General features: G+C 44.0%; 1 protein-coding gene and 1 long non-coding RNA gene across 7 annotated transcripts in view; one reads left to right on the top strand and one right to left on the bottom strand.

Annotated features, from left to right (window-relative positions):
- Positions 1-23,099, bottom strand: part of atp8a2 (ATPase phospholipid transporting 8A2) — a 50,837-nt gene extending 27,738 nt beyond the window's left edge. The window contains exons 1-23 of one of the 6 annotated variants that reach the window (XM_034572122.1): positions 22,631-22,761; positions 19,593-19,700; positions 13,945-14,122; positions 11,390-11,489; positions 10,041-10,139; positions 9,894-9,939; positions 9,624-9,664; positions 7,385-7,458; positions 6,801-6,870; positions 6,279-6,406; positions 5,948-6,059; positions 5,023-5,191; positions 4,781-4,908; positions 4,613-4,690; positions 4,276-4,364; positions 3,981-4,025; positions 3,124-3,199; positions 2,823-3,011; positions 2,687-2,736; positions 2,521-2,590; positions 2,343-2,427; positions 1,884-2,023; positions 397-535 (exon numbers count right to left, since the gene is read on the bottom strand). In XM_034572122.1, the coding sequence (XP_034428013.1) occupies positions 397-535; positions 1,884-2,023; positions 2,343-2,427; positions 2,521-2,590; positions 2,687-2,736; positions 2,823-3,011; positions 3,124-3,199; positions 3,981-4,025; positions 4,276-4,364; positions 4,613-4,690; positions 4,781-4,908; positions 5,023-5,191; positions 5,948-6,059; positions 6,279-6,406; positions 6,801-6,870; positions 7,385-7,458; positions 9,624-9,664; positions 9,894-9,939; positions 10,041-10,139; positions 11,390-11,489; positions 13,945-14,122; positions 19,593-19,700; positions 22,631-22,673 (2,257 nt within the window). In that variant the 5' untranslated portion in view covers positions 22,674-22,761. Of the gene's footprint in view, positions 1-396; positions 536-1,883; positions 2,024-2,342; positions 2,428-2,520; positions 2,591-2,686; positions 2,737-2,822; positions 3,012-3,123; positions 3,200-3,980; positions 4,026-4,275; positions 4,365-4,612; positions 4,691-4,780; positions 4,909-5,022; positions 5,192-5,947; positions 6,060-6,278; positions 6,407-6,800; positions 6,871-7,384; positions 7,459-9,623; positions 9,665-9,893; positions 9,940-10,040; positions 10,140-11,389; positions 11,490-13,944; positions 14,123-14,279; positions 15,033-19,592; positions 19,701-22,505 lie in introns of those variants that run through there. The other 5 variants (XM_034572124.1, XM_034572123.1, XM_034572125.1 and 2 more) reach the window with 5 other exon arrangements.
- On the top strand, positions 15,149-23,041 carry LOC117753788. The gene is made up of 4 exons (XR_004612311.1): positions 15,149-15,282; positions 18,717-19,003; positions 19,122-19,754; positions 22,344-23,041. It is a non-coding gene; the product is annotated as an uncharacterized LOC117753788 (long non-coding RNA).
- Positions 23,100-23,330: the final 231 nt, after the last annotated feature.

Raw genomic sequence — 23,330 nt, 5'->3', positions numbered from 1 at the left:
AGTAAATTGTGGCCCCTGATTTAGATCAGCCACTGATACACAGGTTTGAGAAACTGAAGCAGGAGCGCGACATGTGTCTTCACATAAGATTTAGTTTTTCAATCATCTGACACCAGTTTCCTCGAGGTCTGCCAGCGGAAAATCAAAAGTCCCTTCCGCCACTGGGACACTGGCACATTTCACTCAGAGATTGAAGACATGTCTGGCATTTGACGGCGCACACAATGCCCCCTATTCTTCTGGCTCTAACTGAATTAACTCCACGTAGTTTCCTCTGCTGCTGCACGTCAGGCTGCGTCTTCCTCACCATCCCTGGATTCAATTCAATCGCTGTCCTCGTGATGTAAAACTCATACTTTGCCTGCAGTGTTGCTTTTAGACGGGTTTTCCTCTCACCTATATTGATGGCCGTCTCCTGCTTGTCTCCCGTGAGGACCCAGATCTTGATGTCGGCCCGCATGAGAGTGGCGATGGTCTCTGGCACGCCAGCCTGGAGACGGTCCTCTATGGCCGTGGCACCCAGCAGCATTAAGTTCTGTCGGTGGCACGGGAGAGCGTGACAGAGAGAATTTGGGATTCAAACAGACAACAACAATTGAAATGTGGCACAAACGGTACAAAAGGCTTTAGATGAATAAGTAAAAATAACTTGAAATAACGTTAAAACAAATCATATTCCGGATTCAGATCACCAGACTCTTCCTCTGCACAAAACATCATCCACTTCTAATTTAAGGATGAGAGCGATGCGAGCGGGCGAGCGAGGAAGCTCAGCTCAGCCGGTGAGGGAGCTCATTTTGGTGCCGCTGTACCAACTCTGTGTCTTCGTGCCAAGAAGTAACCCATTACCTTTCCCCCCTCGCTTTAATTTGTTCAGCATTTAAATGCACATGTACCCTCATTAGACACACTCAGGCGCACACACAAACACACACTCGCACAGACACACAACTTAACACTACTGTGTTGTTGACTCCAGTTTTATGGGGCTTTTGGCAGGCTGGCGCAGGTAATTACCCGTGTGGTCTCCCAGTCTGAGCTCCCCCCTCCTCCTCTTGCTTCCTCTTTTTTTTTTTTTGCCCTTCATTTACTTTTCTCACCTCCCCTCTTTCCTCCACATCTTCGGTTTTCCCACCAATAAGTTTGATTCTCTACTGAATAACTCCGAAATCTGTGTCATCACTACATCAGTGTTGTCTTTGACCAACCACCATACAATTTCCATAGTGTTCAACCATGATGTAAAGTCCAGTATGTGTGTTTTTACTTTGATTTGAAGAAAATAGATAATTAAAGCATGAATAAGCTGAGTGTGTATTGGAAGTTAAGCACTTGAGGAATAATGAAGTGACACCAAGGTTGTTTAAGTGAAGGACATGATGGACACACTCTGCCCCCTGCTGGCAGATATGAAGTGTGTGTGCATGTGTGTGTGTACAGAAGAGTTTTATGTTCTTTCAGCTCTCTACTCCAATTTCATACTAATCCTTCAATTCTCCAATTCACTTTTAAATCTGCTGCAGAAGGAAATCTAATAAAAATGAAACGGTCCAACACAGGAAACCTCTTGGTCAATCAAAAGAAAAAAGAAGCAGCTTCCTCCTGGTCTGTGTGGTTCTTTCTTCACTCTCTTCCAGAATCCTTTCAAAGTCCTGACACTTATGATAACGTGGTGCTTATGAGCCAAAAGATTAAATATTCTGATTTGTACTAACTAGATGCGCCACATTACATCTCGAAAATGACTCATTGCCAAAACTTGTCTTTCTTCTCGTAATCTCAGATTGTTTTACTCCCCCTCATAACCCAACGTACAAGGTTAAATGACTTTTTTGAGACTGGATAGATACCCATCACTAGAGCGGAACAGAAGGTGCGTTTACCTTTTCCAGAAGTTCATAACACTCCTCGAGTTTCTGAGCGCGGTCCTTGAGCACGGTGCTGACCCGGTTGTATTCCTTCAGCCACTCCTGGTAGGCGTCTTCCTCCAGGTCCACGTAGGCGAAACACAGAGTGCGCAGGCCTGAGTGGATCAGCAGGGGAGAGAGAGAGACAATCAATCAGCGTGGTCACAGAAAAAGGTTGTGTTATTTAGTGGGAGTGAGCTGTCCAATGTTTTTTTATTTATTTGGAAAGCTAAGAGAGAATGGAGGCAACACAGAGACAATGGTGATTGAATGGTGAATTTAAACATTAAACTGAAGTGAGCTCACGTAAAGTCAAATCTTTTTTTATCCTGAGATATTTGTATTCTATTCTAAAAAAGACATAGGCTAAAATATTATGATGTAGACATCTAGTGCAAAAGGAGACTCTTCAACTCTCTCCTCCACTCCTCTTACCTTCAGTGGCAAACGCTTCCAGATGAGCAATGGATAATTCTTTGTACTGGGACGCCTCAGTCAGACGTTCAAAAATGACATTATCCTGCAAAAAACACACAACACGACCGACTGAGAACTGAAACACAGACGCCACGTGAATGATAGTGCGGAGACATGATAGTGACGTTAAACATACAGCTCCTTTGCAGTAAAGCCGGAGCTTCCCGTCGGGGGTCCTGACCACCACAGACATGCGTTTGCGATTACTGTGAAGGAAAGAGTGGGATCAGATTTAAAAAACGTACTGCAGCCTTGTATTTAGAGAATCTACTGACTGAGGGGAACATTTAAGGGAGAATCACCTGGAGAACTCGAGGACGTTCAGCAGCTCATAGCTCATCTCTTTTCCTCTCTGAAATATAAACCAAATTTGTTATTTTTACCCCCGTTAGAGAAAGGCCTCTTTTACTGTAATAAAGTACACAAATACACTCTTACAGCTTCGATGATGACGGAATGCGGTGTCCTTGCGGAGAACACGAAGCCGAGTCCTTTGGCCCCTTTGACCAGAGCTCCCTCATCTGGAGACGAGGCCTGGTAGATGATCTGGTCGTCCTCTCTCTCTGGGACCACCGTGTGACACACCGCCATCATTGTCAGGAACTCGCAGATCTGAGGTGATGTAGGCTGAACACACAAATCAGAGCAGACACAGGTATTAACACCAGACTCAGTTGATTTATTTGGCAGAATCCACTTCAAATAAAAGAGCTGCGAGAAGCTCCGCAGAGACACCTACGTGGTCCTTCTCAATGTTTTGAACGAGGGCCGGATCGTCAAACTCTGTCGAGTTATTGCTGTTGGCCGGCAGATTGCTGAGAGACAGAAAATGTACAAGAAGAGTTAGTTACTGTGTAGAAAAACAATCTGACCGGCGAATTCAAATGCCTAACTTCCTTACAGGATAAAATAAACAAAGCCTTTGTCTATGTGTAATTGTCTCAATGACAGTTTCATTGAAATGTTTGTTTATGTTTCCGTCTAGAATTCAAGGTCATCTTTTCTATTCAGCTTTAAAAAGTAAATAAAAATGTGATTAAAAAAAAGATAAAAAAAGTAATAAATAAGGCGCCTTTTAGTGGGTTTGGTTTAATCTTTTTGTCCACTTTGAATGGGTGATCTTATTTTGACAGGAAAGGTAACTGGGTCACAGAGTGATGGACAGGGGCATTGTGGGTCAGGGTCGGCGTGGAGACAAAGAATGGAGGCACAAAATAACTTCTATCCATGTAAAACAAAATTCACATGTGGTCTAAGAGGCCTTGTCTTTGATTTTTATTGCACTGTTTATCATGTTAAGAGACTTTATATGGACAACGTGATACTTTCAACATTTTTATTTGATTTATCTTCTGTTGAAAAAGTCCTAAAATGCGTATGTTTTATCTTTCTCTTGTAGTTTTCACGTTGTCAAATGAGGAACATGTGAGGGACAGAAAATAAATCTTCGAAAAAATCTGAAGAAACTCGACCATTATTTTACTGGATCTGTGTAGTTACACTGTTGTTCTAACCAAAGCATGCACAGTGTGTCTAAAAGAGTCTAAAATGAAGGAAAGGAATAGAAGAACAAAAGAGAAGACGGCGGTGACTTACCTGAAGTCCTCCATAGAACGATCACAGTCGAGATCAGGAAAGTGGCTGCAGTGATGAATGAGGTTGTGGTGAAGAAGGAATCAGTTCAGAATAAGCAGAGGAGTGGTTTAGTTCATTTGTGAGAGCATGCGAGAGTTGGATCAGCTGATTTAACAACAGGTCGTTCTTTTACAAGTTAGTCCGGGACTAGGACTGTGATTAGAGATTAAAGGAAGTTCAGTTCAGCACAGGAAGACATGTTCTTACAGATAAAGCTAATAGGTAAGAATGTAATTTAATAAAAGAGGCGACTGACCCGTATGTTATTCCTGCAATCGTACACTTCTTGAAGGTCATGACGTTACAGGTCAGAGTTCCCGTCTTGTCGGAAAACAGATACTTCACCTGAAGACGACAGGGAATGAAATCAAATTAAGTGAGAGTGCACATGATAATTGTTCTATAAAATCACATCATCTTATATAAATACAGTATATATTCTCTTCACTATTATCTTTTACAATTGCATTGTACCTTGCTAATTTGTTTATTTAGCCACGATTTATCCCATTTTATCAGGTTAACCACACTTTGTAGGATTGGTTGATGATTTATTATTATTATTAATATTATTATGTCATTTTGAAGCTGACCTGGCCAAGTTCCTCGTTAAGATTGGACGTGCGAGCCACGGCCGGTGTGTCTGTCTCTGCGTAGTACATCTCCATGTCCTGAGGAAAAACAAAAGAAGGAAAATCGTGAATGTTTGATTGCTCGTTAAAATATTCGATCACATGTTAAACATTGACAGCGGTTCATACCCAGTTGATGAAGAGAGCCTGTGTGAACTTGACCACCTCCAGGGTGACCAGCAGGCTGATGGGAATCAGGTTGTTGTACAGGATGATGAACGTCAGCAGGTTATATGCGAAGTTCGTGGAGATGTCACCTGCGCAAATGCACAACAACCTCTCATTTACTGACCTGTAATGTTGAGTATTAATCCAAATTCTCAATTACTGTGAGGAGATGGGAAGTGAAGTGTGTTGGTGTGTGTTCTCACCGGCCCGGGACAGGTACCAGCAGGCCTCCTCGGTGTGTTCCCTGTTCCAGATGGCAGCGCCAACAGAACTGACCAGAGCCATGACCAGCAGGATTCCAAACAGAACCAGGATCTGCATGTTGGTCACTCGCTCCACATTAGAGCGCTTCAGTGGCGCCTTGGTGGAATTCTGAAAGGTCAGTGAATACAACCAGTGAGAAACAAACAAATACTGGAAGACTTATCGAGTTAATATTAGAGCCTGACCAATAAGGATTTTGTGGGGCCGATATTTAAATATTGACCAATAGAAATATGCATAAAAACTATTTGGCAGTGGTTCCCAAGATGTCGTTATAAACCCTTATGGCATAGAAATGTGACTGAGACTTCATATTTTACAAATAATCATTAGTTTGTCCATAAACTTTAGAATAAATCATTATAAATAAAACACAAAAACAACCAAATGTATAGAACTTTAATTGGGACAATAAAATGTTTTATTGTAAATGTAAAATTGAATGCACATCTTTTCTACACTGTTTATTCTGTAAACAGGTTTTCGAAAGCTTCAGATCGGCCAATTTTTATTGGTCAACCGAAAAAAATCGGTCAGGCTCTAGTTATAATAATGTCTCTAGAGAGAAAAGTTAATTTGCAGGACTGTTTAATGTCTTTTGTTTTATTAAATGAATGTGTCAGACATACATGTAAATACAAACATGGAATACTAAAAGTTTTTTTATCTAAGTGTTTCAGCAAAAGAATGCATTAGCAATCCCAACACTGGAAGTGAAGATAAAACGAAACTAGCTCCCAGTAATAACGGCTGATTAAAAGCTCTGAACTAATCCTGCAAAGTTCACAAAGAAAAAAAGGTTCTATGATTAAAGAAGATCACACAGGCAGTTTACTGCGTTCAGACAAGACACTGGGGTTTTACCTGCATCAGTTTGGAGTCATGGCCGGTGTAGACAACGATTCCCACAACCCACTGGGTGTTCCTGAGCTGGGCGCCACGCAGCAGCACCTGGTCTGGGCCCAGGGGAACGGGACTGAGGACAGAAAGAGAAATGATGAGCAGGAAACTTTATGAATTAATGCAGATATAGGGTGGCCTGCATTGTTCAGGTGGTTTCATTTATTTATGTTGCTTTCTTAGCTAAACCTGTCTTATACAAAGACACTATTTAGATACAGTATATATCACTTGGACAATTTGTGATTCTCAATCCGTATCTATGAAGGGAAACAACTGTATGTGTGTGTCTCACTTGTGGTTCTCCAGCCGCAGCGTGCCGGTGAAGTCATACAGGTGCCGGTTGGGTCCTTCACACTCCAAACGACCGGTCAGCGCGACCAAATCCTCCAGCGTCTGAAAGCTGGCTGTGAGCGAGAGACCCTGGAGAAACATTACACGTGAAAGGTCAAGTCAAGGAACGTTTACTTTCAAACATAATGATCAGAAAGAACAATACGGGGAAAAAACAAGTTGCAGAAGAACGAAACAGGTCATAAACAAGAGACGAGAGAGACAATCAGACCTTATGTGTGACACACCGTTAATTAATTTATTCACTTGCATTAATATGTATTAGGTTTCTAAAACAAACTTTCTAATTAAAACTAAATTACAGACTTCGCTTCAGGTGGATTAGTCGCTCCCTTGACAGTTATTGAGGTGTATTCATATTTAAGTTTACAGTGTTTACACAGCATTGACATCAGGCAGGAGAAGAAGTTCCTCACTGACTCCAAGCTGAATCCATGCACTGTGAATCTGAATGGTGTCGTACCTGTCTGATCTTCAGGTTGGTTTCTCCGTCCAGGTTTGAGGTCTCAGTGTAACACATGGCCTGTGGCTCACTGGGGAACGGAGGCAGAGGGGAGTGTTATACAACAATATGTTCCTCATTATTGTATTTACATTTTATGTGCCAAATAATCAGGCAACTAATCAAAAACAACCTACTAATCATAGACTGGTAGAATACGCATGTCTAAAAATTAACAACGGATTTCTACTTCCACCCACTTTCCAGAAATGAAGCCAAAATATTTTAGAAATGAATGCTGCCATATTGCAAATTTGGAGCCAGAGTCTGCACAGTAGCAATTGTGGGATGGAGGAGCCATTACAGCGAGGTCCCATCAATATGTGCACTTGACCAATCACAGGTCGGTCTCAGCTTTCAATCATGACATTTAACCCCGTTTTTAAAAACATCAAATACCTAACTAAACCCAAACGTAACAAAAATGTCTATGTTAATAACAATCATTGGTTGCAGCCTTAAAGTGTAATGTAACACACAACAACTGTTGGGAGGATGTTAACGTGAACGCACATTAACAGACACACAAACACACAGAGTCTGACCTGGAGGACACTATGACCATGTCAGCTGGAAGGTGCTGGCCATTGGTCACCTTCACTATGTCTCCAACTGCCACCTTGTGGCCAGGACACAGCAGTGCAACAGCAGGAGATCATTTTAAAGAAAGGAGGGAGAAAGAGAAAGAGAAAGAGGGGAGTTATAGATGGAGGGTGAGGGGGGGGGGTGAGAGGGAGGAAGAGAGAGAGGGGGATTATAGACGGAGGGTGGGGGGGAATAAGAGGGAGGAAGAGAGAAAGGGGAGGGTGGGGCAGAAATAGCAAGTTAGTTAGTGACCAGCCAAGAGGCAGCCAATAGAGAGACGTGATATAAAGTGACAGTGAGCACAGCAGTGCAGCGCTTCAACTATTTTCATGAGACTGTAACAGAGCCAGAAAAGAGTGAGATTTCACAAGCATGTGGATTAGAGAGAGAAGAGGAAGAGGAGAGAAGAAAAGAGAAATGAGGACATCACAGCTCAATTTAATTTAATCTGAAACACATTCTGAATAAAAGCAAATGAAAGCTTTAAGGCCAAAGCTTCACGTTACATAGATCGAGCTACTGTATATGATAACATCAGTAATCTGAGGAATAGGAAAACATGCAGTTGTTATCATCAGGACAAACGCACAAGCTCAGACACAGCCGGTGTGCTACATCCGAGCAGCCTAAAAACTAATCAACCTGGTTCTGCAGGCTGCTCCGTCTCCTGAGAGCTGCAGCCTTGGTTTTGTTTTCCCAGAACACACCAGGGGAGAGAAGCCTGACTAACAGCATCAGGGGTAATGTTCACTGCAGCTTTATTGACGGGGAAGCAGGCTCTTCCCATAAGCACTATTCTACTCACTCTCCACCATGTAATTAAACATCATGTATGAAGCACAAAGGGTTTTGTTCAGTTGCTCGGAAAAAGGAAGGAAGTTATCACTACTTCTCTTCAGCATGAACTATGTTCGTGATGCATGGAGCAAATCTCTTCACCTGCACTGACCCTGGAGAAAAATGAGTCTAATTCCCTGTTCCCTCCTGTTGTCACCTACATAACAAGGACTCAGATTTGATCTGATTTGATGTGTTGGAGCAGAGACTGTTCACAGCTGGACTCAGTTAATGAGCAAATTCAAGGAAAAGCTCCCACTCAATGTTTGAGAAGGAACCTTACACTCCAAGTTTATTTTCCTCCGAGTCTTTTACTTTGGCAGATTGCGCGATTGGAAGAGTTTCATTTTATTATGAAGGAGCCAAAATAGACAGATGCTGAGCCAACAGAGACTACAGTGACCACAGTGCGGACACAAAGAGCAGAGAACATTATGTGATCACTGCACACCAGGTGAGATTAAAAGAGAAACACACACTCTGAGGCGTGTAACATATTCAATATCAAATAAACGAAAACATTTGATGGGTAAATCGTGAGTTTTAAACAGTGCTGCACGTTTGGCTGCAAAATATTTCACATTTAATAAAACTGTCTTACTGATATTTAATGTATCGTGTTACATATTCATGCTTTTGAAGCATTTCATTATTTTCCATTTAAATCATAATTTTAATGTCTCTACTTTAACTGATAGTTTTGTTTGCTTATTTACTTATTTCCACTGCTTAAAGTAGGAAAATAAGTAAATGTACAGTTGGCCAATTCAAATTATTATATGAAAACTTATTTCAAAGAATAAATAATGCAAAAAAGATCTTCATTTATGTTTATTTTCTTAATTTAAGGGCTATATATTTGGTTGTAATTGTGTTTTCTTTGTATTTATAGTTATTTATAATTAAGTTTAGGTTTTTCATTTCCAGTTTTTCAGTTTCCAGGCAACACTTACAGAACATTCATTTCAACGTCTGGTGCCACCGATCAAACGGCGCCTCCCATCTGGGGAGTCATGTACATTTACTGTTTTGAGAAATTGCTTGGAGAGTTCTGACTGGAAATGTGTTCCCTGATCTGTTTGGATTGTACGAGGAAGACTGAATGTGGAGAAGACGTTTTCACTATGGAGCCAGCATTTATTTCCCAGTCAATACATCGGTATCAGAACCTTTTTAACTCCCTAATATCTGTATGTGCCCCCGGAAATCCATACCGCTCAGGCTCTAACGTACACTATCTTTTGTTCTTAACATATTTTTGAACTCGCTCGTTGAACAGGGGCAGGGGGGTGAGAAAGAGAGAGAGCAGAGGGGTGATGAGTGAGAGAACTACATGGACGAAGTCGGGGCTGTTAGCGATACCTGTTTCCAGATGACAGTCTGCCAGGCTCCGCTCCGCAGCACTGAGAGACAAGGACAACACAGCCATCAGTCAGTCAGCCTATAGAGCAGCTCTCATACAGTATTCATAGCAGCTAAACTTTTGTCTGGGGCCGTGTGGCCTGCGCTGCAGTGAGTGACAGGCAAGAGCCATTCACTCAGGCGTGAAAGGAAAACAAAAACCACACAAATAGATACAAGCACACTCATGGAAAAGTGCAGACAGCTGATGCACACACACACACACGATACCTGTTGTATTCTTTTTGTTGACCGTGTTGTCTGCTTTGTGTCTTTTCTGTGAAGATGAAGATGAAGGTGCGTTAGCTTTCAGGAGAACTATCTCTCTCTCCTTCCTACTTCAGACTGACCGAACTCGCGGCTGCTGCAGATACTCACATAGTCCTCTATGATCTCTTTGATCCCGGCCACGGTGAGGATGAAGATGAGCGGGACCAGCGTGGTGTAGCGACCGGTCGGTGATACATCAGGGATTTGCTGAAGAGAGGAAAGAGAGGAAGCAGTCAGAAATCACTGACGACAGATCGAGTGCCGAGTGGCCTGAGGCAGCCACGAGGGATCATCACAGGGACGGCATGTTCGTACATTAAGCAGATACACGGGAGCTTTTCTGAATAACTGCTCCAGCTTGCACAATGACAACGATGATGATGATAATAACACAGCTATTGAGACAGATGTCAATTTCAACACCCTAATGTCACCCATATGTCAAATCACACAAGGATGAGCCATGTTAGCACAATGAGAACTAGGTGTGACTTTCTTAAGAAAAAGAAAAAAAACCTCTTCTCCTACATCCGTGAAAAAGAAAAATATTAAACACTAATCAGCACTTTGTGGGATTTAGTATCTCACAACTTTCTTGTGATCTTAACTCAAAACTCATCATGTGTCTAACAGCTGTCGTAAGCTGCTGGAGACATGAACTCCAGAAAATGACCAGAAAATTAGGTTCAGACGTTTTCCGAAAACTCTGCCTCTGCAAATTAGAAGAACGCAGCAGTCGATTGTTCGGGTCAGACAACGTAAACATTTCCAAAACACTCAGGCGAGGGGTGGCACCTGGGTAGATAATGCTGGAGGCTGGACATGGCGCATAAATTGCACTGCCAAAAGCAAAGTGTTTTTGTTAACCGCGTATCGAAAACGTGTCTGCCTTTATACTAAAAGCTCTCGAATCTCGGTGTCTTTCCAAGCCAACGTCTATGTCAGCATCTTCTAGGTGCACGATGTCTCTTTTGCATCCTGAGATATTTGTATTCTTACGGCTTTCGCAGGTTAAATTTCAGGAAAATGTCCGAATTTCAAGTGCATGTCTGAGAGCAGCTTTTGGAATATACTTGCTGTGAGGGAAATGATCAATACCTGCAACATGCATTATTCAATTGTGCAAGCGAGTAAATGAGTAATATTGAATAACTGCATAGTGATGTATCAATGCTATCATAACTCAGCAAAGTGACCCCTTTGTAAAGTCATCATATCTTATGAGAATCCTGATTTGAATGATACTTTTATTCTGTTACTTTTGGCCAAATCTGAACTTTTTTCATCTGGAGAACATCTCTGAAAAATCTATAACACAACATTGCAGAAATAGCTGGGTGTGTGGGACAGCTGGGATGTTTTAAAAAACTCTGAAGCCTGTGTGGGCCACAGCATCAAACTGAGGACAGACCAACAGCGGAACCACTGTTGTTAGCGTTGTGTGCGTGGGGCTTTACCTGCATGAGTGCGATGAACAGGAAGAAGGCATTGGCAGCCCGTCTGATCTGCTCATAGAGGAACCGGGGCAGAAAGGTGAGAACCCCATACTTGGTGGTGCTGCAGGAGAAGACAAGACGAGAGGAGACTTTACACTATGTTTAAAGTCAGACAGAGGCAGAGCCAGCAAGTGCATTAGTAAAAGCTGGACTTCATGAGTAAATTGTGGGGTAACGATTTTTTTTAACCTGATATGCTCAAGCAGCATTAACTTAAAGGCTGAATAACAGCTGACTAACATTGGGTTTTAATATCGCAGCACTTGAAAATCTATTAGAAACACTCAATTGTGCTCGGAGAGGGCAAATAAAGCCATTACGGGCTGCACACACATCAAAAGCCTATAAATAGACCCTGACTTTGTATCCAAAAAACTAAATTTAGACCCAGAACCCCAGAAAATAGGTGCAAAGAAAGTTGGCAACCTTGACCTGTCCGTCAATCAACTGTATTGATGAGACAACTGTATTGATTCGCGTTGTTATAGCCAGGAGCTACCGTAAGAGCTTTTAGAGGGGCCAAAAATAAAAATGTCAACCTTGAAGTCAAGGCCTGCCGGTGTAGCTTGAGTGAAAAGTTTCTCTGATAGCTTTTGTTTAATGGATAGTGTGTGTGTTTGTGAGTGAGTTAGTGAGTGCACCAAAGTGCATGCACTGAATGGCAAAACACACAATTCCATCACAGTTCCCTGATGCTATGCATACGGAAGAGTCAGTGATACTACACCCATGATCAGAAAGATAAAGCTGCCTTAATCTAATCAAGGACAAGTTATACCAGTTTCCACACACGCATGTTTCCACGGGATCAGGACAAAAAAAACAAGTCAAAAACATCTGGCTGTTATTTTTCATACTATAGATGTCCAGCCTGCCAGTGGTGTGAACAGCTGTTCGCTGCAGGGGTGAGACTCCTGCTGCTCCTATCTGCCTTTTGAGTGTTTTATCTCACGTAAAAAAAAAGATCATACATTTAAAGGCCAAAAGAAAACACTGAGCTGAAGTCAGCGAGGAGTTAACCCCTTCAGTGGAGGAAGGTAGATTCACTGGGAATGGAAGTGTTGAGAAATTCTCCAAAATGTATTTTCCTAAGAACGACGTGTGAGACACTTTGCTGCGTTTGTGCACAGGAGAGCATTACTGCCTTGTGCTGTATAAAATCAAGTCTACACAGTGAAATATTGAAGCGAGGGGCCTGGGGGGAATAGAGTTGAGTATAGAGATAAAAGCTACAAGGCTTCAATCTCAGAAAATCAATAAGGCTATTGAACCTTTAAAACATAAACAGAAGAGTTACAGGAACACAGGGACATCAGAGGGCACACCTCTCGGGCGCAACGCTCCAATCAGCATACAGGGGGTCTGGGACTCCACGCATGATCCAATCAGATGAGACAGGGGATACCTGCCTTAATCTTATTTGTGGAGCTGAAATTGGCTCTTTTGAAAGTGAAATCGAATCTCTGGACATTAATGGCAGGACCACTGAAGGTCAGCCGACTAATAACGAGGCTTTCACTCTCAGAACAGGAGGCCAGTGCTTCTACGGAACCGGCGTCAGTTAGAACAAGAAAAATAAAAAAGGTTAAGACAAAGGAAATTAGGTCTAAATCAAACTTATGTTGTTTGAATGAGTGTGACTTAATATCTATGACCACAGTCAAGCAAACAACAGCTGGACTGCTTCAGAGTTGAAGTACAGCAACCAAGCACAATATGTGGAATAACTCTTATGAAGTGTGTTTAAAGATGCGTCGCCCGCCTCTTTCTGCCTGAGCAGCTCACACCACAGAAGGTCATGACTACGAGAATCACACGTCCAGGAATTATGACTCAGTCCTGAGAAATCTCATTCTGCGCTGCCCCCGTTGTAATCTTCTCAAACACAGATTCATACACCTTTTACCTAATCGGCACGGCTACAACACTTTAAGTAACCTATCGTTTTCTTGTATTGGCAGCATTAAACATACATGAGGACGCATCGATTAGGCAACGCGGTGGTGATGAGTGACGATAAGCCAGGCCTCAACCTTTGGGACTGCTCAAGAGCCGCAAATGATCATTTAATAGGTGAGTTATTAAATGTTCTTATCAAGGAATTTGGTGCCCCCCTTAAAACTGGTGCAATTGTAGAAGGGAAACAACATTTCCAAGTTATCTTGATGAAACCAAAAAGAAAGCGGAACGTTTAGGAGGAAGAGAGGAAAATAAAAACACAAAACACAACCTCAGTGGTCCAAAGTCTACATGTGGCACATGGTTAACTGATTGTACGGTCCTTCAACCGGGCACCTCTGGGTTAAAGATCCACGCTGTTTAAGAGCCCTTGAGCAAGACAGTTAATCCCTATAAGCCCAGAGAAGGCTGCAGGTGGATAAAGTAAGTTGTGTGAAGGATGAGCTGATCCAACACAGAGTAAACACCAAGGTTTCTGTCAATCTGGTGATGTTTTTACTTTTACTGTGGTTTTGGTGAAGTGCTGATTCGAAGAGCTCCGTGGAGGAGGCACCCACCTGACATGGTTGTCGCAGAACTTGGTGGTCTGGGGCCGGTTGAGCAGCACCGTGCGCGCCGTGGCGTCTACGGGATCCGCCTGGGACGTGGTGCCGGACATCTCATCATCTGCCTTCCGGTAACCGGTGGACGAGCAAGCGGGTCCTGCACCGTTGGATTGATGGGAGAGAGGCGAGGCTGAGTGAGTGAGCGAGTGAGTGAGAGACACAGAGACACAGAGAGAGAGAGGGAGAGAGAGAGGGGGAGAGAGAGGGGGAGAGAGGGGGGGAGGAGAGAGAGAGAGAGACATAGACAGGAGACGTGGTTTACAGTTCAAAAGGCGACCAATAAGTACCAGAGGCTGCAGTGATCCGCTGCGGGCTCGATCCTGTGACGTCTCCCGTTATAAACACCCCCCCCTCCCCGGGTCTCTCGCTATTATCATGCAGGTACCGTCAATGCACACGAACGCCCACGGGACCCCCCGCGTATAATGGATGTGCTGAGGGATGCACAATGGCGAACAAACACACTCCGGGTTGCAGTGTTTTATCAGCACATGTACAGCGCGCGGAGCCGGCTGTCACTGCGCGGCAAATCATCCATAATGGAGAAAGAAAAGTGACAGAGGGGTGGGGGGGGGGGTGCTACACGCTTCTTCTGATCCCGCAGACTCCCCCTCCCCGCCCGCCTCGCTTTGTCATCTCCAACCGCCTCCGAAGCGTCGCGATCCCTCCGCGTGTCTCCCGCGCCCCCGAAACGCGTGCGCCACCAGGACCCGGGGCTAGATTCGTCCCAAACGGCGGAGTGAGCGCGGTGCTCCGGCTCCGGGGTTTACTCAGCTGCGACTACAACCAGACCTGGGGCGAGGACAGACACAGCAGCAGCGGCGGCGGCGGCTCCTCTCTCCGCCTTCGTCCTTGCTGAAGAGGACGCTCCCGGCTCTGCTGACAGACACAGGCCCGCCGAGCCCCGCGTCATGTGGACACCTGCCGCTGCGGGAAAGCCTCCATTCTTGTATTTACTTCGGCACGATCTCCTTTTCCCTCCCTCAACGCCGCTGACCCAGACAACGCGAGGAAGCCATATGGCGCGGGGCTGCTTCGGTGCGGCGGAGGGGCAGAGACAGGGCTCCGCTTTTAAAGGGCCAGAAGCCTGGTGTCGCCTTCAGCTTGTGGCGGTGGATGTCTCAGATGACTTCCCCGAGGCAGAGGCCATTCATCAGGAGATCACTTCACGTCACTGCCTCTGGCACCGCGATGCATGTGCCACAGAGCCGTGACCACCACAGGGTTCCTGCTCTCCACAGGTGCAAATAGTGCATGTGCAGAGTATTACCTCAAAAGCCTTTGACACAGGTAAGCTACTCCCCAAAAGCCTGATGACACTTTCTACACAATGCATTTGAGTGTAGTCTAAATCTAATATTCTCTTGATAAATGTTTATGCACACAAATGGCTCAGATGACATCCCAGGGGGGGTAGAGGCCATTCATCAGGAGATCACGTCATGCCACTGCCTCCCAATGAGATGCATGTGCAACAGTGCATTGACCACCACAGGTTTCTGCTCTCCACAACATGCAAAAAGTGCACGTGCAATTCAGCATCTCCAGTGATACAACAACAGACTATTATCTAAAAGGCATTTATGGTAAGACACAGGCAAAATCCCACTCAGCATTATTATATGAATCTTATTAATATCCTTCAATCAATAATGTTCTCTTGAGAATGTTTATGCACATTGGTGGCTCAGATGACATCCAGGGGTTAGAGAGGCCATCCATCAGGAGATCACTTCAACCCACTGCATCCCAATCACACTTCACATAACATTACTAGAATATTCCTTCAGTCACTCATTTTCTCTTGAGAATGTTTATATACAATTACTGCATGAGACATTTTGAACTGACTGCGAGCAGCACTGTGCGGGCCCGGGACCTGATGCGGCCGCGGGGAGGGTGAAACGGCTCCGTGTTGTGTGCGTTTTGTGTGGGAAGGATAGGTTTCACACAGGAAATGAATACGGGTCACTTCCTGCGTCCGTCACGCGTTACAGCCCATGCGGTGAAAATTTTATGTAAATCTAATTAAAGTTGTAAAACGAGGCTTACCTCCTTTTGGCAGAAGGTGGTGCTATCACTATCACTACATACAGACTAAGATCTGTTCAGGTCAAAAACACTCTTGTTTCTCTTCAGATCGAATAAATCTTTCGCCTTTGATAACAGTCTAAGACATAAAGGAATATATGAGTTAATCTGATGAAAGCTCTAGGAGGAGTTTGTTTAAAATACATGTAACAAGTAAAACGGCCAAAATGGCCACCAAAAATACCAAAATGGCCGACTGCCTGTTATTTTTCGTCCGGTCATGATACACGCGTGTATCGAATTTCGTGAAGATCGGTTAAACCAGATGTAATTGCTGCGTTTTACGATCTTGACATCATTTCTGCCCATATCGCCCAGCCTGTGTGTGTGTGTGTGTGTGTGTGTGTGTGTGTGTGTGTGTGTGTGTGTGTGTGTGTGTGTGTGTGTGTGTGTGTGTGTGTGTGTGTGTGTGTGTGTGTGTGTGTGTGTGTGTGTGTGTGTGTGTGTGTGTGTGTGTGTGTGTGTGTGTGTGTGTGTGAAAACAACAACAGACTAAATGCATCAATAATTTAGAAAAGAATAAGCACTGGCGGGGCTCAGCAGATTGGATTTCCTCGGCCCTGAAACCCAGTTTCTGCAGCACTAGAATCCCACAAGAGAAGGGTCACTCTCTCTCTCCCCTCGTCAATCAATTAGGCTAATATCGTTATTTTCCACTTATACATGTCGTTCTGAGGGAGGCGAGGAATCGTAAAAAAACAGCCCAGACACCAGGCAGTCAGTCAGGCTTATGTGCTTTCATCACTAATGACACATTAGATATCCACTTGTCCAACGAGGGAGACATGAAGCGCATGTGTTTACAGGAAACAGCAACAATTACTGCATCTTTTTTTCTACTGAGGGCATCTGTGTGTTATTTTATAGGGGAGGCTTTTTGATATTGATATTTAACAGAGGTAATCTAGTTTTTGTATTGCAATACACAGTGCATCATTCTATCTCTGCAAAAGAAACCTGCTCTGAGATTTAAGGGGCTTAAACTCCAGCCTTTGGTATTCAACACCATGGCTGCAAAGTGTCTGCACAAGCCGGAGAGCAAAGGTCACAGTCTACCCGGACAAAATGATAATAGGCAAACACCCTTCATCTTATCTCTGTATCTATGACCAGGCTGTTACCTGTTGACCAAAAAGTCACTCGCATCACAAACCCCTCACAGGGTCAATCAAGATAGCAAGCGCTTCTTAGGGAAATGATTAAGGATGATGCAAGTAGCGAAGGGCAATGCACCTTAACGATAATGTCATCATTTCTGCTGTCACCTTATGCGCTTTTCCCTCCTCGTCATCTAGTTTCTGTGCTTGTATAAAACTATTACCGGTATCTCTAATCCCCCTGCCCATATCTCCACTTTTTAACCCTGTACGAATGATCAATAACGGCTTCCTCAGCAGCCCCACTTTGGCTTTGATTCATGCAGTCACCTCCGTACACACTGATGAGTCAGCAGAAAATCCCCTCAGCAGAGCACAACTGGGTCAATTGCACTTGAAGCACCCGGGATATAGCGAAACAGGTACCATAGGTCTGATAGTCTGATAACCTGCAGCCGGAGAAGGTAAGATTAGACTGATCCTTCATCGAGAAACCGCCTGATCTCATACTCTGCTGGTAAGACACCGCCTGCCACCCACTTGGTTTCTTTAGAGACGTGTCCTGCTTTCTTAAAAACAGCCCTGTGTATATATTTGTCAAAGAAGCAGCTGACTCGCAAAGCAGCGGCATGTTTGTCCTTCGTCATACGTCGCAAAGTCACAAGTAGAGCAGGTTTGACGCAATTAAAAGGCGACCAAAATGAAACGTCCTGTCACCTTGAATATAATTGGGGATTTTGAACATTGTTGGAAACATTTTTGGATAATGTTAGTACACAAGTCAGCAAAATATAACATTAGAAGAAGGTCTCACTCATCACAAATGGATGGAGTGTGACCTTTGTGTTTTGGGCTGAGCCCAACATGCTCTGGCCTGGCGCCAAAGTTTCGCAGTTAAAAAGCAGCCTCCTGAATAATGGATTGAGGCCGGCTGCATAATTCATCTACATTTTCCAGTATGGCAGAGCATATTTCACCAAACACCTGGTCCTGGTCCCGTGCCCGGGCCTTCGACTCGCATATCAACGACCGCCACGAGCGTCTCTCCCTCAGCGGCTGTGTCAGTCACACAACTGCCAGAATTGTGTTTGAAATGGCTTCGGAGACACATTTAATACAATTTAAGCCATGCTGAAATCTTCCAAACACGCATTATCCCAGAGATGAGCCAGAAAAGAAAATAGCAACTAATTGAAACAGCAGTTACATTGGAAAAGCTACAATTGCCTCCAGCTGATGAAGCACACTCACCCCCACAAGCCACACTGAGGACAGCTGCCCCGACAGTGTCTGTGAAGCTGTCAAACCATTTTAGATGGAACTGCACTTAGATGAATGCACTTGGCAAATCAGAGTGCATGTATATTTTATCCCTTCAAGTTTTGTGACCCCATCTTGGCAAAGTTTTTGGAGTTATTGGCCTTTTAACAGCTACACCTCAGGTTTTAATACTCTCAACAGCAACAGCTCCTGCCAAAGTGTTCTCGAGTTAAACACTGAACCACAACCACCTTCCCATGTATTCCGTTTGTCTAGCCCACAATCCAGCTGTGTGGTCAAGAAAGCATTACCGACAGATCTCCGTCTGACCGAGCGACCCCTACGTCCCATGGCCGTCCTAGTTTCCGAGGTGGCCTGCAGGCCCTATCTGCAGGTCCTGGTTGACCTGGTGCCGTGCGCTCCTACTGGGTCCGTTTTCCACCGAAACAGAGCAGGACATAAGGCAAGCCTCTTAGGAGTCCGGGTGAACGAGCATGATAATCCCCTCTGTGTCTGCTCTGCAACTTCACCTGCTGCTAATCCATAACCAGATTATCCTACAGGTGGGACCTCAACACGAACATACATTACACTAATGTATGCATATGCACGTATATATATACACACACTCAAAGACTGACAATGCATGATGGACACACACTGTCTCTCTCACACCCACAGATTAAAAATCATGCAATGCAAGGCCCCGACATGCAGCTACTCCTCTGCCCCTGCTCCAAACCCAGCTCATGTTGTCATACATGCATGCAGCAGTGCTCATGTACATGTCTATTCAGGCATGCTATGTCCATACATGCATGTGTTGTTGGAACTGGAACATGCAAATGTGCTGCATAAAGACCCCCGACATATGTGGTCACCCCACTATCTACAAGCACGTGCAGTGAGAGGGTTAATTCCTGCTCAGCATTCATCACTCCAGGCCCAGAGGAGCTACAGATTCTTCAGGGTCCAGAGCAGTACGGCTACGTTATAACCTTTTTAGACCAGAACCTAGACAGTGACTAGACAGTGTAGCTCATGAGGGCCGGGGGTCGGGAGACAGCTGCTCCGAACTGTTGCGCACGGCATGGCCACATGCACCTTGGGACTCAAACTGGGCGTCATCCAGTCTAATTCGAGCAAACTCACTTTTGTCCAACCTGTCTGTGAGGCGGGCGCGCATGTCAGCGCCGGCGCCCTGGCCTGGGTCCTGCAGTTCAGAAGCCTCCTGCCTAATGGTGGTCAACACTAACTGCTCTGTGGGCACCAGAGAGGCCGCGGCGGGAGAAAACAACACACACAAGACAACCAGTAAATAAACACACATACCACACACATCTATATGTCAATAAATGCACTGTCAATGTGTCTGTATGCGTCTGTCCCTGCAAGCAATGATACGCAAGATGAGATTCATGCCTGCATGTGAAACATGGAGGTCTGACAGTTAGACAGAGAAATGGACTGGACCAAAATGCTTGTAGCTTACCCAAGAGTGCCCCCCTATGGCCAACTCATGTAACTACCTGACAACTGCATATTATTAGGTGTCTCTATCTCCCGAATGGCATCTTCAGTTGTTTGGCAGCCATGACAACGACTCATTATCTTCCCCAAACAGAAGATATTGTTGACAGTTGGCTGAGCCACATGGCGCCTATAAACTAGACCCACGACACTATGACAAGACCACTCCTTACATTTAAATCCATATTAGGCTATGCAATAGGCAAAACCTATAAAACATCTTAATTAGAGTTTATTTAGCTTCATACTGTGACTTCACTTTGCAGTAAAAAAAGCAATTTCAACCAATAAGAGAAGTGTTTTTTGAGTTTGAGAGTAGCACCCACTATTTAAGGTCTTCTTAAATACAAACAATTGAAAGAATTCCTCTGTGTGGACGCGTTGGGAGTAAATGTGACAGATTGGGAGCTGCAGACGTCATCAGCAGGGATGTGGCCACTCACTAATTGGAGCAAAGACTCAAGAGGTCAGGCGTCAAGAGATTAGAGTGAAGGCAGCATGGAGACTCTGGGAGGGAACACATTTACATAACAGACACTGTAAACCCCCCCCACCCCACCCCCCATTACCATTCTGTGCTTTAAATATAGCACCGGTGAACACTTATATAGTAAATGTCATACTTGATGTTTTGCCAAATGAGAATCAAATAAGATATGTAAAACTACTAATAACAGCAGTGTGACTCATCGTGAGTCCACCGGCTGAACAACAAATATTTACTTATTTTATAGAAGTTTTTTTTCATTCATCAACCAAACAAAACAATTTAAATGCAAACACAAAATCTCAACTCTTGAAGGAGAAGGAGCTGAGAGAAGAATAATCTTATATAATCTTCCCCTCTCTCACAAGACGTGAAGTAACAAAGCAAATATTTCAATAAAATTAGACAAATTGAAATAGCTGCAGTCCAACACATCCCTCAATTAGTTCCAAAGTTACAATTCATTATATACCATTCAAAGAAGCTCACAAAATGATTTACCTGTCACAATAATTCATACATTGCATTATATTTCCTTAACATACTGGCTGTAGTTGTTATTAGATCATTTGTTGAGATTGTTCCATAAACTGATTCCTTTCCCCAATTTGGTTCTGAATCTCGTTTTTTTAAAGATAAAGATTTCTGGATGTTCTTATGAGCTTTATACATAATTTGCAGAACACAGTATTTTAATTTCAACAACTTTCACTGAATGAATAATGGGTTTGACGGATCTCTAAAGCAACTTCTACTGGTGATTCCAGTTTCATTTCTTGTAAAACGAAAACTGAAAGATGTTTTGCGAGTACTTTCCCAAACTTCAACACAGTGGGTCAGATATGGAACAATCATTATTAGTTATATCAAATGTACAATGCTTTATTATCTAATGAATACTTTGCTTTCTGTAACAGAGCTGTTGAAGCTAAATACAAACATAAAGGTTAAAAGCTTATGTGTCTGTCACTATATTGTGAAAATGCTCTTCCTCAACAGCTTTTAACCTTTGACCTTTCATTTGATAAACCTGCGCTGCCTCGGTGTGAAACCATCCAGCTGTTTTATTTTCTCAAACAACAATTAAAATATCTGGGAACCTCTGGAGAGCGTGGCCCAGTTGGCTCATCTCTGCTCGCAGTTTGCCCTGCTTTCTATTTCTGGAAGCTGCAGGAGGCATGTACACACACACACACACACACACACACACACACACACACAACATCAATGCAGCCATACAATATGTGCCTGTCACTATTAAAGGCCACGGGATGAGCTGGCTCTTCTAGGACAGTCTCATCTGATTGTGTGGAACCCACTGACTGCAGTGTGCTGTTTTTTTCCAATTCTGAAGTTAAAGCCACTTCCTGCAAAAAAAAAGATGTTGCAGCTGGAGTCAACACTGCGCAGGCTGCCATGGGCATTTGTTCACACAACACAGCAACGTGCAGACACAGGCTCATGTGTGCAGCAGCTCTTCCTCTGGATGTGAGCTGAGGTGACACTCAGATGTGCAGGGCTCAGGGTCAGGAGCGCTCTTTAGACGGTCACGTGGTTCTTAAGTCGGGGAGCTAATAGGCTGTTCTCGGACTGATCTATGGCAGCTTGTGTTGCACGTTTGAAAAGCAAAACAACTTTTGTAATAGTCACGGATATTTGGAAATGGACGAACATGAAATGAGCTTATAGATGTATTCTAAACCTCCTAATAAAAGATCCCATGAGGTGACGGTGCAATTCGAGATACAAGAGGCTGTTGCATTATTATGTAACACCACACCATAATGATGCTCATTCCAGTACATTATATAAATGGTGATTAGGTCATTCTCATTCATCCTGTAGAGCATTAACATGCTGTTATCTTCCATCCATGTATTTACCAGACACCTGCAGTCTGCTCGTTCCTGCATCGCCAACCGAGACTGGAGGATAAACACCGGCACAGCAGAGCTAACTCCCCCCCACATGCATGCCGCAGTCCCGGGCAGCTCCCGTTCCATCACATCCCCCCAGTTAATATGCCGAGCACATAGTGAGATACGCACGGTTCTGAACAGGCCGCTCCATCAGGCCTGATTCCACCAGGGAGACCGACACGACTTTACTTTGACAGCTCACGACTTAAGCAGGGGAACTCCAAACACATGAAATAAAGGTCGTATCTGTTTACCTCCCTCGCTGTGGATCTTCTTGGCTCTCCGGTTGAAATACATCTTGCTGCTGGTGGACGAGTGTCGGTGAGACTGGGACGAGGAGGCCGGAGCGGAGTCATGCTCATGGCTCCCCCACAGAGCAGGAGACCGCCACCGCTGCTGCTGCTGCCGCTGCCGCCGCTGCTGCTGCTGCTCCGGACCCGGGCTGAGGCCGCTCCTCCTCCGCCTCCTGCTGCTGCTGCTGCCACTGCTCACGGGTCATTATTTCTCGGCTGGAGGTGATGTGCTGGAGGACGGAGTCAGTCACCGCTGAGACGAGAGGAGGGAGATGGGGGCGACTTCCGGCTTTCAAAACAAAGTGCGTCAAAGTAGAGACGAGGTGGATCTGCTCACTCTCCAGTGTATCTAATAAATCCAAATTCAATTTGTACTTGTTTACTTTATCTGTTTCAGAGTTTAGATATGTATTTTGTACATTTTATTTAATTCTCAAATGCATGGACACAAACACTTTTCCTTCTAACATGTTTTTGTTTTTATAAACATGTTTTTGTTTTTATTGTTTATCTATATTGTACATAAAGCACTTTGAGCTGCATTTCTTGTATTTATAAGTTTATTTTTAGGTTAATTTCCTTGGTGCCATATTCATATTTTTTTAACATTTAAAATAAAACAAACTGCCCAAATTTTGTATTCAAAAATCATTGCACCTTT

Source organism: Hippoglossus hippoglossus, chromosome 20 (genome assembly GCF_009819705.1).
Source record: "Hippoglossus hippoglossus isolate fHipHip1 chromosome 20, fHipHip1.pri, whole genome shotgun sequence".
Lineage (NCBI taxonomy): Eukaryota > Metazoa > Chordata > Actinopteri > Pleuronectiformes > Pleuronectidae > Hippoglossus > Hippoglossus hippoglossus.
Note: the sequence above shows the minus strand (reverse complement) of the source record. Positions and strands in the feature narration are given on the sequence as shown.